Source organism: Teleopsis dalmanni, chromosome 2, assembly GCF_002237135.1.
Source record: "Teleopsis dalmanni isolate 2A chromosome 2, ASM223713v2, whole genome shotgun sequence".
Classification (NCBI taxonomy): domain Eukaryota; kingdom Metazoa; phylum Arthropoda; class Insecta; order Diptera; family Diopsidae; genus Teleopsis; species Teleopsis dalmanni.
Window position 1 is genome coordinate 236,194,446 of NC_051847.1, and position 14,790 is coordinate 236,209,235.

At 33.7% G+C, this 14,790-nt stretch overlaps 3 protein-coding genes across 3 annotated transcripts in view; 1 reads left to right on the plus strand and 2 right to left on the minus strand.

Annotated features, from left to right (window-relative positions):
* Positions 1–270: 270 nt before the first annotated feature.
* On the minus strand, positions 271–1,074 carry LOC119677022 (uncharacterized protein K02A2.6-like). Its single transcript, XM_038088289.1, has one exon. The coding sequence runs from the start codon at positions 1,072–1,074 to the stop codon at positions 271–273; it is 804 nt and encodes a 267-aa protein (XP_037944217.1).
* Positions 1,075–8,036: 6,962 nt separating this feature from the next.
* LOC119681632 (general transcription factor IIH subunit 5-like) lies at positions 8,037–8,829 on the minus strand. The gene is made up of 2 exons (XM_038094875.1): positions 8,662–8,829; positions 8,037–8,229 (listed from the first exon to the last, which is right to left on the minus strand). Exons 1-2 carry the CDS (start codon positions 8,694–8,696, stop codon positions 8,049–8,051), a joined length of 216 nt encoding a protein of 71 aa, XP_037950803.1. The 5' UTR covers positions 8,697–8,829; the 3' UTR covers positions 8,037–8,048.
* Positions 8,830–11,319: 2,490 nt separating this feature from the next.
* The window catches only part of LOC119677023 (nuclear pore membrane glycoprotein 210-like), a 4,801-nt gene continuing 1,330 nt past the window's right edge, over positions 11,320–14,790 (plus strand). Inside the window, exons 1-6 of the mRNA XM_038088290.1 lie at positions 11,320–11,545; positions 11,664–12,144; positions 12,204–12,661; positions 12,732–12,888; positions 12,947–14,317; positions 14,533–14,775. Of these exons, the coding sequence (XP_037944218.1) occupies positions 11,382–11,545; positions 11,664–12,144; positions 12,204–12,661; positions 12,732–12,888; positions 12,947–14,317; positions 14,533–14,775 (2,874 nt within the window). The 5' untranslated portion in view covers positions 11,320–11,381. The remainder of the gene's footprint in view (positions 11,546–11,663; positions 12,145–12,203; positions 12,662–12,731; positions 12,889–12,946; positions 14,318–14,532; positions 14,776–14,790) is intronic.

Below are 14,790 nucleotides of genomic sequence, written 5' to 3' on the forward strand. Positions count from 1 at the left end.
TATTGTTACGTTTTTATTAATCGTAATATATATAAATATAACTAAAATTATTAAATTAAAAATATTTATGAACTTATGTATGGTTTACAAATTATCTTTGGGCTTCCGTTCGAATCGCGGGATTGTCAACAACTCAACTACAACTCTTCGACTAGACAGCAGACATCTTCTTCTTTTCTGTTTTGTTATTTTCTTCTTTCTTGCCAACTCGCCGTGTTGCCGTGTTGTACGATGTTATTGCCAGACTAGATTTGTTACACTGCCTTCCACTTAAGCCTGATCGACCCGATCAGGCACAAATCCTTTAGAGCCGTACGGAGCAAGCCTCTCCAGGTGCACTACCTTCATTTTGCAACAAGTCGTTCCATAACGCTGGATACGGTACACGACGTCATTCAACCGTTTCATAATCATATACGGTCCTTCCCAAGATGTTTGTAATTTCGTAGATAAACCTTTCTTACGTTGGGGGTTATATAGCAACACCAAGTCGCCTTCTTCGAATCCCTCAGAATTTGCTGCTCGGTCAAATCGATCTTTCATCTTATTACTCATCAGCTGGCTGTGTTGTCTTACCTGTTGGTGTAATTCATTCATTTCGTTTTTCATCATATCGCAGTAGTTTTCTTCACTGTGCTCAACCGCATTAGTTGCTCCAAACTTAAGGTCGCAAGGAAGCCGCAATTCAGATCCAAAAACCACACGCGCTGGTGTGTGACCCGTTGTCTCATGCTTAGCCGATCGATATGCCATCAAAAACATTTGGATGTGCTTGTCCCAATTTCGTTGGCATTTATTTATAACTTTTCGCAAATGTTCTTCTAGAGTCCGATTGAATCTTTCTACCATGCCGTCTGACTGTGGATGCAGAGCCGTTGTCCTTGTTTTTCTAATGCCCATCATTGTACAAATTTCTTGGAATATTGTAGATTCGAAGTTTCTACCTTGGTCGGAGTGCAACTCTATTGGGACTCCGAATCTTGTTACCCAGTTTTGTACAAACACTTCTGCTACTGTTTTTGCCTCTTGATTCGGTAAAGCGTATACTTCTGGCCACTTACTAAAATAATCCATAACAACGAGTAAATATTTGTTCCCAAGAGATCACGGATTAGGAATATGCCCGCTACAGAACATGGCAAAACATTCGTCAAATGGTGCTCCAACGTTATATTGATGCAGCTTACCTCGGCTTTTTACCTTAGGACCTTTTGCTGCCATACAATTTGAGCAATTTCGAATCCACTCCGTTACCGATTCACGGCAACCAACCCAATAGAACCGCTGTTTGATCTTGTCTAAAGTTTTTGTGATTCCAAGGTGCCCTCCACTTGGCCCATCGTGAAACTCTTCTAACACATTTGCAATTTTGGATTTCGGAACGATAATTAGGAGTCGAGAACGCTTGCCATCTTCACTTTCCCAACTACGGTGAAGGACCCCATTGACTAGATGGATGCTGTCCCATTGTGCCCAATATGCCTTTGCAGTGGGGGTTTCGGAGGATATCTGCTCCTTGGTTGGCCGTGATCGCTCTTCTTTGGACTTTAGTAACATTGTAAGATCAGGATCTTTTAGTTGACTGCTTCTTATATTGGTTGGGTTCCAATCTTCTGCTGGTTGTAAACTTGTCAAACGAATATCAACGATTCCTTCCTTTAATTCATTTTTACTGCAATGTTTACACTCTAACTGACAAGGTCGTCGCGATAACGCATCAGCATTTCCATGTTGGACACCCTTCCGGTGCTCTATTTTGAAATCATAGTTCTGTAGCCTTTCTATCCATCGAGCGATTTGTCCTTCTGGGCTTTTAAATTGTAATAACCATCTCAACGCTGCGTGGTCTGTTCTCAAACGAAATCTTTGACCATACAAGTACTTATGAAAGTGTTTTACACATTCCACTACCGCCAGCAGCTCTTTTCGAGTTACACAATAATTTCTTTCTGGCTTTCCAAGAATCCTGCTAAAATATGCCACCACTTTTTCTTGACCATCGATAAGCTGGGAAAGAACACCGCCAATTCCGTAAGCGCTCGCATCGGTGTCTAAAATAAATTCCTGCCCTGGTACTGGATATGCTAGCATTGGTGCTGTACAAAGAGCTTGCTTCAATTGTTGAAAAGCTTTCTCTTGATCGTTTTGCCACATGAATGTTCTATTCTTTTGAGTAAGCTCATGCAGACTTCTTGCTATATTGGCGAATCCTGGGACAAATCGACGGTAGTAGGTGCATAGGCCAAGGAAACTTCGCAATTCATGTATGTTTGTTGGTCTAGGCCAATCTTTCACTGCATTTATCTTTTCCTCATCGGTATGAATGCCTTACGTCGTCACTTTATGTCCGAGATATGTAACTTGCGTTTTCATCAAAGAGCATTTTCTGGGATTCAAGCGTAATCCAGCTGCCGCGATTCGTTGAAAGACTTCCTCCAAATTTTTCAAGTGGTCATCAACACTTTTTCCCATGATAATAATATCGTCGAGATACACCAGGCATGTTTTCCAATGAAGTCCCTTTAACACTTGCTCCATAAGTCGCTCGAACGTTGCTGGTGCATTACATAATCCAAACGGCATCACTGTGAACTCCCATAGCCCATCGCCTATGCTGAACGCCGTCCTCTCACGATCCTTCTCCTCAATTTCGACTTGCCAATAACCACTTTGAAGATCTAACGTGGAAAACCATTTCGCTCCAGATAGTGTGTCTAAAGTGTCATCGATTCTAGGCAATGGATAGCTATCCTTTTTAGTGATATCGTTCAGTTTCCGATAATCCACGCAGAATCGTGTGGTTCCGTCCTTTTTCTTTACTAGTACAACTGGAGAGCTCCACGGGCTCGTTGACGGTTTAATTACACCACTTTTCTGCATTTTATCTATTATTTGATTAGCCTCTTCTCGTTTAGCAAGCGGGACCCTACGTGGAGTTTGCCGAATAGGTTTCGCGCCGCCAGTATCTATCCTATGCTTCACGATGGCAGTTCTTCCGGGTTTGCTATCTTCAGTAGCAAATATCGAAGAGTATTTGTGCAGTAGCTTTTTGACCTTCATTTTATCATTCCCTTTAACATCTTCAAGACACCTCGAAAAAAGGTCAGGACTTATTTGCTGGTGAATGGCGACAGGTTTGTTTTGAGACTCATCGCATAGTATCACCGCTTCCACGGCATGACATTGTCCAATAACTACGCCCTTTTTAAGCGTTACTGGCGTATTCAGTTCATTCAAGACTCTTACTGGAATTCTCGCATCACTTCTGGTTTTAACAAGCGTTTTACCCACCAATACATTGGTATTGGTGCTGGTTGGTTCTACAACCCACAAGTTGGAGGGCCCACATCCTTCAGCCATTTTCGCCCACACAACCGCTTCAGATTTTGGTGGAATATTCTGATTGTCGTTAACTGTTACCGCCTTGACCTCTACACTAGTTTCATATCCAGTATTTAGTGGCATTTCCATATTTCCGCAAGATAGTATTTTCTTCTTTAAGTCTAACATCACTCCGTGTTTAGACATAAAGTCCAGTCCTATTATTACGTCGTCCATGATGTCGGCCACAATAAAGGTGTGATTGACCGCCATAGTGCCCATCCGAGTCTCGCAAGACATTTTACCAGCAATAGTAGCTTCTTCTCCAGTTGCTGTTCGCAGTTTGTAACCAGACAAAGTTTCTATCTTTCCCTTTATTATGTTACGGCGAATGATTGAATGCGACGCACCAGTATCGAGAGTTAGCATTAATGGACGATCGTTGACAGTTCCGTTAACTGTAATATTTGTTTTGTGGCGACTAATTTGTGAGATTGATACTGTGGGGCCAATAGTTGTAGGAACCAGTTTCCGCCCCTTGGGACTGGTTCGTTTTAGTTTAACGAGTTGGGTTAAACTAAATTGCTTATCCTCATCTCCAGCGCTGCTTCTTGCTGGTTCGGCATTAGAGCGGTTTCGCTGAACTCGACAATTGCGTGCAAAATGGCCCTGTTTTCCACAATTATAGCATTTACCCGTCGTTTTGGTAAAAGGCACCAATGTGTCTTTAATTGCCGTGACAATTCTTTCTACAACTGCTGATTCTTCCAATTCCATTTTATGAACCTTGTGAATGGGCTTAGTGGCAAGTGATGCGGTTTCTTGAGTAAGCGCATGTGACACCGTTTCAGCGAATGTTCTTTTAGGCAGTACAAGTGCCGCACGTTTAGTATCTACGTCTCGTATACCATTAATGAAGCTTTGTATTTTTACGCGTTCGATATAGTCTACCGATGCATCTGCATTTGCTAAATGTGCCAATCTCTCAACATCAGCTGCGAAATTCTGGAGAGTCTCACCTGAGTTTTGGCATCGATTTTGTAGTTCGATTTGGTATATTTGTTGCCTGTGTTGACTTCCAAATCGCCTTTCTAATGCGGACATCAAGGTATCATAATTTTCTCTTTCATACTGGGGTATGGTTTGTAATATTTCTGCTGCGGAACCTTTCAACGAAATAAATAACGCAGCTACTTTATCTTCGGTATTCCAATTATTAGCCACCGCTGTTTTTTCGAATTGAAGCTTAAATATTTGCAATGGGACACTTCCGTCAAACATTGGAGCTTTGTGCTTTGGAGCGCATATTGGTGCTGCTATGCTATGTACTTGTAAATCACGAACACGACTGCTTAGTTGTAGCACTTCGGATTTAAGCTCCTCTTCGTCCCTCTTCAGATCCCGTAGCTTATCTTCAAACTTTTCCACTTGTTGGCGTATTTGCGCATTATCACTTGTTAACTGTTCTTGCAGCTGCATAAATCGTGCCTCCATTTGAGATGAATTTTCTCGCAGCTAAACCGACATTTGTGACATTGCTGTTGAGTTCTCTGTACTCATTTGTTTAATGGCAGCTAATATCGCATTCGTATCTAGTTTTAGTGAAGAATCTGCTTGTGTCGATTTTAACTCTGTCTTAGAGGAGCTTTCTGGAACTTCGAAATCAAATTCGTCTGCGTCTATACCCTCTGCCTCCATTGCATCGCGTAGTCGACTTTGTAAATTTGCCTTTGATCCATCAATAGCTAAATTACGTGCTTGTAGCTCGTTCTTCAATTGTGGAATTTTTAAATCAGCCAATTTAACCATTTTTAACACAGTTTGTTGACAATCCCACTTCTGACACCAATTGTTACGTTTTTATTAATCGTAATATATATAAATATAACTAAAATTATTAAATTAAAAATATTTATGAACTTATGTATGGTTTACAAATTATCTTTGGGCTTCCGTTCGAATCGCGGGATTGTCAACAACTCAACTACTCTCCGACTAGCAGCAGACATCTTCTTTTCTTCTGTTTTGTAATTTTCTCCTTTCTTGCCAACTCGCCGTGTTGCCGTGTTGCCATGTTGTACGATGTTATTGCCAGACTAGATTTGTTACATTATAAATGAAGTTTCGATTGCACATTTCAATATTTCTGTTTTTATTTCATACATATGTTAGATTTATTAAATATCAACGCAATATTTAATTTTTAACTACATTACTGTACTGTATTTCACTGTTTAACAATATTTTGACGAAGTAATATATATCGAATCCGTTTGGCAGCACGTTGCAGAAAGTAAACCTGTCTACTATTGTGAATAAAATTCAAATTAAGTGACAACCGCGTTGATTGGTTGTTCTAATCAGATTTTTAACTTGGTTTTCAACCGTAGATTGAAGACTAAAATATTTATAAAATTCATATTATTATATATATTATTTATATATTATTATTATTATATATATTTATTATACTATATATGTATTATATTATATATATATTATATTATATATTATTAGAATTAATAAAATTCATATTAACTTTTGTGGATTTTTGCATTTTAACATAAATAATGTTATGTGTTAAGTTGTCAAGGAACCACATGTGGCCTTACATTCATTCCATAGTCGAAACCAATGCCAAAAATGATTGATTATGAGATATATTATATTTAATAATATATAATAAATCTATTAATACCTACGTGATATATTTTATGGTAGGAAATTTTTAAGGCATTTATAAGAGCATAAATTTTAAACAAAAGGTAATAATATTATTAACAAGTTTTTTGAAAAAATGAATATAACTTGTTTTTTGATTTATGGTACTTGGCCAACCAGTGCTTCTATAATCAACGAGCTCCTTTTCTAACTATTTTATTCAGGTCGACCACTACAACTTGAATTACCTCCGCTCATCTCGACTATGGGTAGCAATAACTGCCCTTGTTTTATAAATTGTTTGCGATACATTCTTTGTACCCATCTTAAAGCTAAGATGTAACCTATTTTATATCAGATTTAATAATACTCATTATGAGTTTTATAAGTTGATTTTGTTATTTAGATTATTAAACTGTAACTTTATTCTTATTAATGAATGAATATAGTCAAAACTTTGTTAAACAGACGACATCTCTACAACGTTCTTATACCACGTTTTCACTTGTCTCATTTAGGCCGATAATGAGGATAATTTATCATACAAAAAGCTTTTATATAAATTAATTTATTATAAATAAATCAAATGATTTAAGGCGAAAAATAGCTTAAAAATAAATTTCCCATAAGGGAAATTACCAAGCTTTGAAATATTTATTATGTGTTTTATATGTAAAATGTGATCAAACAAGCTATTTCATAAGATACATATTTCAGCTTGTATCAACCAAATTTTAATTTCATTAACATAAATAATTTTTTAAAAAGGTTTTTCGAACAGTAGTGAATTACAACAACAAAAATTCCTTTTATATTTTAATTAATTGAATTTTTGGCTGACCATATAGCTGTTTCGAGTATTACCAATTACCTATCATCAGTGGTCTTGGAAATAATTCTTGTATTTAATTATTCGTAAATAATTTTTTGAAACTACAACTACCAGGAATCGAACTCGGGTCCTCCCAAATTTGAAACTCAGCTATCAACGCACCTTAACCAGTAGCTACAGTTCGTTTAAAGAAAGCAATTCTCTTCACCGGACAGAATTGCGGGGCCCATCAGTGTCTGCTTATAACATATTCCATTAGAAAATCAATTTTAAAATATTTTCCAAAATTATTTGTTATCAATTCCGCAATAATTATGGAGGCAAGTAAAACAAATCAAGTAAGTTTTATTTTGATATAAATATATTTTTTATTGTTTTTTGAAATTTATTTGTATAAACACAAGAAGTAATTATAGATTCATAAAGTAAATAAATAAGAATATAATAAAAAAATATATATTTCGTTATAAAGACGCGTCACTCTCGGCAAGAAAAAATTAACATTAAAAAATATATATTATTTGTTACGTTCACTTACCATTTTGCAAGAGCAATATATGAGTTTGAGACTTTAGTATTTATAATTAAAAGAAAATAAAATAAAATGAAATAAAATATATAAACATTTCCCATATTTGATGAATACTAGTCAACTAAATTTGCTGTCTGATTCATACAGCAAAAGCTGCTGTTAGGAGCAGCACAACGTGTGTTCTGATGGATCTGCATGCATGGAACACTACAAAAGCGAGTGCTGCACACAGTACAGGTATAATTAGAATAGTAGCCACACACAGCACAATATTTACGAGGTGGAACCTTTGGAGCTGGTGCTGCAGCTTGCATGTAAATTAGAGCATACTCACTACAACAACGTTTTTCGCTATCTAGAAATTGTTGAAAGTTCATTCGAAGTTTTTGGTGTGCTCTCTTACGCTTTTTACTTTTCTTTTGTTTTCCATTATTATCTCGCAACTTAGAAGTTTTCTTCGACATAATGGAAACTGACTTGTGGTTCGATATATCTTCCTCTAAATCCTTTTGCTGTGCTGTTTTTGGTGTTGCATTGGATGTGGCTGCATATAGAGTACGTTGTTTTGCTGTTTCCGTAATGAGGTTAAATGACTTGTTGTTGGACATATCGAGTGACAAATTAATTACAAGTTATTATTAAATTTTGTTGTGGATATGGATATTGAAGGTATATGGAGTTAGGTGTTATGGAGTTTATTTTTTACTTATCATGCACTGATACATTAATGCGATCCATTAGGTCATCAATGCGTGCTTGCAGAGTTTCGACGATTTCAGTTGATATGAATAGGTGATTATCATCTAAGTCTTGGATTATGAATTTGCAGCCCAATGATAAAGTTTCATCTAAATGTAGCAGAAATTGTTTCATAGCCGGATCACTGGAAAAAATCAAATACATTAGACACATTTATAATAAATGCACATGCTTAATGATATTTTTCAATGCATAAAACAAATGTTAAACCTCTAAGATTTTGCTGTAGCAGAGAAGGACCTTAAAAAGAAATCGGTTCGAAGGTGATTCGTATATTTCCTAGACAAAAACATATCAAGGTGCAATGAGCTAAAACCACTATAAGATTTGGTGGGAAGACAAATGGTAAAACATTCATTGCTTACATGTCATCGGTAATTTTAATGTAAATACTTTATTCAAGCTTAAGTTAAGCAATCAGCGTAACGAAATACACAAAATATATGAAATTATTGTAACATTTATTTGTTACAGTTTACAATTCAAAACATAAACAAATATCAAGCATTTCTTACAAGTTACGCAGATTTAATAAAACTATGATATATTCACTCACCATTTAACTAACACTCCTTTCATAACATTTACCATCTTAAAATAAATATATAAAATAAAACTCCACAAAAAATAATATAAATTTTGTATATTTCTTAGCGTTTGTAGCCCTTAAACAAAATACAGCTGGTAGAATAACTTAAAAATCCGTCAAGAACAACCACTCATCGTATCTGTCAAATTTAATTATATTCACAATAGTAAATCAGTTTACCTTCCACAATGTGTTGCCGAACGGATTCTGTAAATATTATTTTGTAAATTTTTATCAATAAGTTTTTTGATTTTCACTGAGCTTAGGTCGTTTATTAAACTCATAAAAATTATTACACTTTTTTTTGTTATTTTTATGATTGTAATCACTTCTGCATCTGACTAATCTGCTGTCGGTTATATTATATGATGTGCTAGAATAAATATTTTTTTCCAGTTTCTTTCGATTATATTTTCCTTCACATTCCAACAAGATTAGAATTGACAGAACAGTTATTGTTCTATTATTGTTGTTATAATAGAAAAATAGGACAGTTAATAGAAAAGATATTGACACAAAAAACTCATGCAGTTGTTTATTATAATTTTAAATAAATATGAGTTGCTTAAACTTAGATAGTTTCGTGAATAGTATTATTTTATCAATATGTATATATATATATCAATATATATAGGTCGTGTGCGAGTTAGGCTAAGTTGCGTTCTAAATGAGGGAAATTCTAAGTTGTGCCGATAATGTAGTGATGTGTCGATACATGTTGATAAATGGGTAATGTGTGCAGTGCAAAAAATCCCAAAAAATGTCCCATTTGGTTTAGCATCAACTTAGCCTAACTCGCACACGCCCATAAATATCAATATAGTTGCCTACAAATAAACAGCAAAATTTCACTTTAAATTTTCCATATTTTTATTAAACTATGTTTAGATTATGTATTATGTTTGATTAGACCTACAATTGTTTTATTTAACTATTCGTTTAGTAATTAATCATTTTTCGCCTTCCAAAATATTACATTTTGGTTCAAATTGAAAAGAAAATAATTAATTTTAAATGAAAAGCGCATTAGTACCGTGCCAAATGTAAACAAATATGGCAAATGTCAAAAAGAAGTTTTGATAATATTAAGGTCTGTTTAATATTATTATTAAGTATGTTCGGTGCTTCATTCTAACAAAATACAAATAAAACTGCCTTTTATTGGCAATAAATCTAATATAATATAACATGATATTTATTGTGTATCATATTTAATGCCATGTATTGAAATATATTACAATTATTGCAATTAATGGTGTAGCTTGAACAGGCTAATAAATTTTTTTTATCATTTAATATATATACAATTAAATTGCAATGAAAATTTTTTTTCAATTCTTCTGTAAGAAATATTAAGTGTAATTCTGACCGAGCTCAACACCACATGTTTTTTTTTTAATAAACAGAATTTTCTGTACGAAACTGCGAATATTTACTTCTCATATATATCTCGAAATTATTCGTAAATGGTAGAGTATATGAAATAAATAATTATGATGATATAAAACAGAAATGAACTATTTTAGATAATTTTTTTTACAAAATTATAAAACTGACATTGAACAGCTGATGTATTTCAGGTTTAATAATACACAATAAATCCAAAAAATTTAGTCGAAACTAAAAATAAGTTTTTAGTTTATATTCTAATGTTTGAAGATATCTTTTACCTTCATCCAACATTTTTTTGGCACAGACCAAAAATCAAATTAACAAGCACATTGCCAAATCAGCTGTTTTAAATTAGAACAAATGAAAAACAACGAATGTAAACACTTTCAAATGACTGTGTAAATGCCATATAAGTTTTTTAAAAAAAAACCTATTAAAAAGTAAAACTATTTATAGCTCAGTGCCAAAACTTATTTCATTCACTTAATGTACCTTTATGCAAAGGTGAATCATTTAAAAAACTAAAATAGATGATGTCAACCATAATGGATGAAAATAGCATGTTGTCAATTTTGTGCACGACATTTTATTTAATTTTTAATTCAATATTAATATAATTTCATTTGAAAATTTTTATTAATGAAATTGTGTGATTTTAATGTTTTTTCAATCGAAAATACAAATTTTAGTTAAATAATGTTTCGGTTCAGTATTAACATACGCTTAAGAATAATTAATAAATAATAATAATATATATAAATAATAATATATATATAAAAAATAATATATATTGAATTATAAAAATGACTAAACAAATTATATTTAAAAACTTAATATATATTTATTTTGCGCTTTCGAAAACTATAAAAATATTAATAAACATATAAAATAAGCATTGATAATGAAATATTTGATTTAAATATGATTTTGTATTTATTTTAGCATATATAATATTGCCTTTATTACGATGAATATATGCATAACCACTATGATAATATATATTATAACCAATTTTATGCTCTCAACAAGACATTAAAACTAACATGCGGAAGAAAGTGAATGTTTCGTAGAAAATTTCGAGCGAATATTTTGTTGCGAATCACGAACGAATATTCGCTGCGAATTTCGAACGAATATTGTGCTGCGAATCACGAACGATTATTTCGCGTCAACGCTTTCGATGTATACTTCAAAACCATGCTTATAGCAACGTTGGCAACCCTAATTGTCAAATTGTTTGCGAGAGTCTTCATTTGACTTTTTGCGTTGAAGGTGTGAATAAGGAAAGGCGCGAAATGTGCAGATTAAAAGTATTTCTTTTATTGTTTTTGTTTAGTTTTATAACTATAAACAATGTTGAAAGCACAAAATTAAATTATCCGCGTGTTCTATTACCAATATTTGATAAAATATCCATAAATTTTACATTGGAAGTTATTGAAAAAGGCTGTTTCAAATGGTGAGAAATTGTTGTTGCTATTGCCGGCTGTTGGTGCTTAACTACATAACCTTAAAACCTTTTGAAAGCTTTAATTTTTGAATATTAAACAAATGTTACTATGTTATTAATTAAATAGGACTTCATCGAGGCAGGACTTGATACTGATAACACCACTTTATGACGATAGCGAGGAATGTTCTCATCGTGCAACTGTTACTGTGGTGTCACGGGAGCGTCGGCGAAATACAGCGATTGTTTTAGCCGAGTCATTGTCCACTGATGCCACATTGCGTTGTGATGTTATTATTGATGTTATTGATAAGCTTGGTGTACACACAACGACACGTCAATTATACTTGGAGGAGGCGCCAGAAACTTTTGAATTACGTGCCGAAGATTCTCAAGGCAATGCGTTCACAACTTTAGAGGGTGTAGAATTTAATTGGGAAATCTCTTCAATTACTAGCAAAAGTAAAGGTTGGCTGCCTGCGTTGCGTTTCTTATCGTTTAGCGAAAGTGAATATCATGAAGTGCCATCATCCTTAGAGAAGTTTGAAGTGCAGCGTATGAAAGGCTATATGGTATTACTGGAAGGAATAAATACTGGCACTGCTAAGGTAATTCAGTGATTTATTCCATTATAAAAATTGCTCATTTATTTATTTTAAATTTTAAGGTGACAGTTAGTCTACCGCATGAAGAATACCGTCATGTGAACAAAATTGAAGTGTTTATTAGTGTTTTGGCGAATATCATATTAGAACCATCTGAAGTTCATATGTTAACTGGCGATACAATTAACTTCCGTATTTTACAACTGAAAATGGGAAAATTACAAGAAATTTCTTTGAATAATCAGTATTATTTGGAAATTGACGATAATACGGTAGCTAGTATAGATGACGCCAAGGCAACGGGCCTTAAGCTCGGTCGTACCGTTGTAGTGTTACGTGATCGCAATGCTCCACTTGACAATAACTTCTCTGGTGATAACTCTATAACAAAATCATCTGCACCAAGTGCAAGACTTACTGTGGCAAGACCTTTTAGATTGGGTGTAACACTCTTACCTTTTAACAATTGGATAACCGTTGCAGGAGAAATGCACATAATTGCTTTTGATCTATACACGAGGTAAATTGTAATATATATATATATATATTGTATATGTTGTTGTGTAAAATTTTGTTTTACTTTATTGTAGTGATGATAAAAAGTTAACACTTGGTTCAAAGTATAGTGTGGTATCAGAGTTGAGCAGTCGAAATTTTGAAATTAAGCAAGAAAATACTAATGGTAGTCGTTTGTACGGTGAAGCATTGCATAAGGGCACTGTAACTGTTTCTGGACAATTTAAGCAGGTTAAACTAATTTCATTATTTAGTTTGTTAAGTATTATTAACTTTGATTTACTTTCAGTTAAGCGTTGTTGCTGAAATGCATATTTATGACAACTTAGTGCTGGTACCGAGCACTGTAATTTTACCATTCGATCCACAGGTCAATAAGATTCAACAAATTCAATTTGAGGCAAACGGTGGTGATGGCTTTTATATTTGGCAATCTCAAAACTCCCGTGATATACAAATTACACAGAATGGTTTGGCCACAACAATTATACGTGACACAGATAGAAAGCGACATTTAGATGCTTACTATGCAGGCACTGTATTACGAAGCCGCGGTAGCATAAAAGTTGCATTAACAAAGAATCCTAAAATAATACGACAAGCGGATATATTTTTCATGCCACCGGTCAAATTACAAATTGTTAAATATAATTTTGAAACTGCATTAGATGATTTCGTACGTATACATTTAGCTCTTCATACGTTCGTTAATGGCACTTATGTGCCCTTTACCACATGTGATATGATAGATTTTGATTTAGAGTTCAGTAATAAAATTTTCCAAGTAGAAGACGTTGATTGGAAAAAAGAACATATGACACTTGTTTGTCAAGTTATACATTTGCGGGCAACAGCAACAGGTTTAACGCATTTAAAGATCTCATATCAGTTTCAGGATAAATTATTGAAAGAAGAAGTTACGTTGAGTGTTTTCGACAAACTTGATATACTCAATCCTACATCAAATGAAATTGTCTTACCTATTGGTGCGTCGCGTAACATTATTTATATGAATGGTCAACAACGCATTTTTACATTAGAAGCTGAGTTAGTCAAGGAGACTGAATATGATCAGAGTGTGGCGAAAATCAATGAACTCGATGTTGAATCTTCAAATGCTATATATGCTTATAATATTTTATGTACTAAAATCGGTAGTACGACTCTTGATTTCAAGATTTTTAATAAATTAGTGCCAAAGAATTTCATACCTTACACATCCAAAATTTTGACTGAGATACATTGTGTTGCTCCACGTTTTCTTAATTTATATGCCACTGAGAAACTGCGTCCAACGTGTCCTATGCAAATGAAGCTTTCGCTTCTACATCTCAAAGATCGCGATGAAAAATTCGAAATAGAAATTGAAGTACAAGATGCGCAAAACCGTAGATTAATGAATATTTCATCGCTGCTTATTGATTGGAAGTTCGCTGTTGGTGATGAACGTTTCCACTCTGATTCAACATTGCATTATCGTCGAAATGCTGTAATAGAGTTTATTAAAGGTGTACCTATACCGAGTAAAGATTTATTTGTTACAACATTTCCGGAACCAGTGCCAAATTTCCGCATACGTGGTGATGTTACAAATTATATACCAGGCATACTGAATCACTTTAATATACGTGCCGAAACGCCGGTCTTTGCAGCCACAAATGTAAGCTAAAAAAATAAATATATATATATATATGTATAATTAATATATGTAGTTATAATTATGATTGGAAATGTGCTAAACATACAACTGAATATTCTGAGCGTAATATAACTTTTAAAAACAATATTATTTATATCTATATCTTCTATCTATACCTTATTTTTATTTTAATATTTATTTTATTTTGGTATTAATTGAATTTTTATTTATTTTAGCATAAAACTCAAAAACTTCATACGCCATCAATAACAAATGAAATAAGCTTTATGGCTGTGAATAGTACACTGTTTTTATCTGATCATGTTAGTATATTTATGGCTAAACAGCATCGTGAACATATACCAATTGCACAGGGTAGCGGTTATTACGATTTTACTCTGAGTGAAACTGGCATTGTAAATATTGAATTTCTCGCTAAAGAAAGAGAACTCATATTAACGCCTCTTCGTATGGGACATGTAAGTATTGCTGAA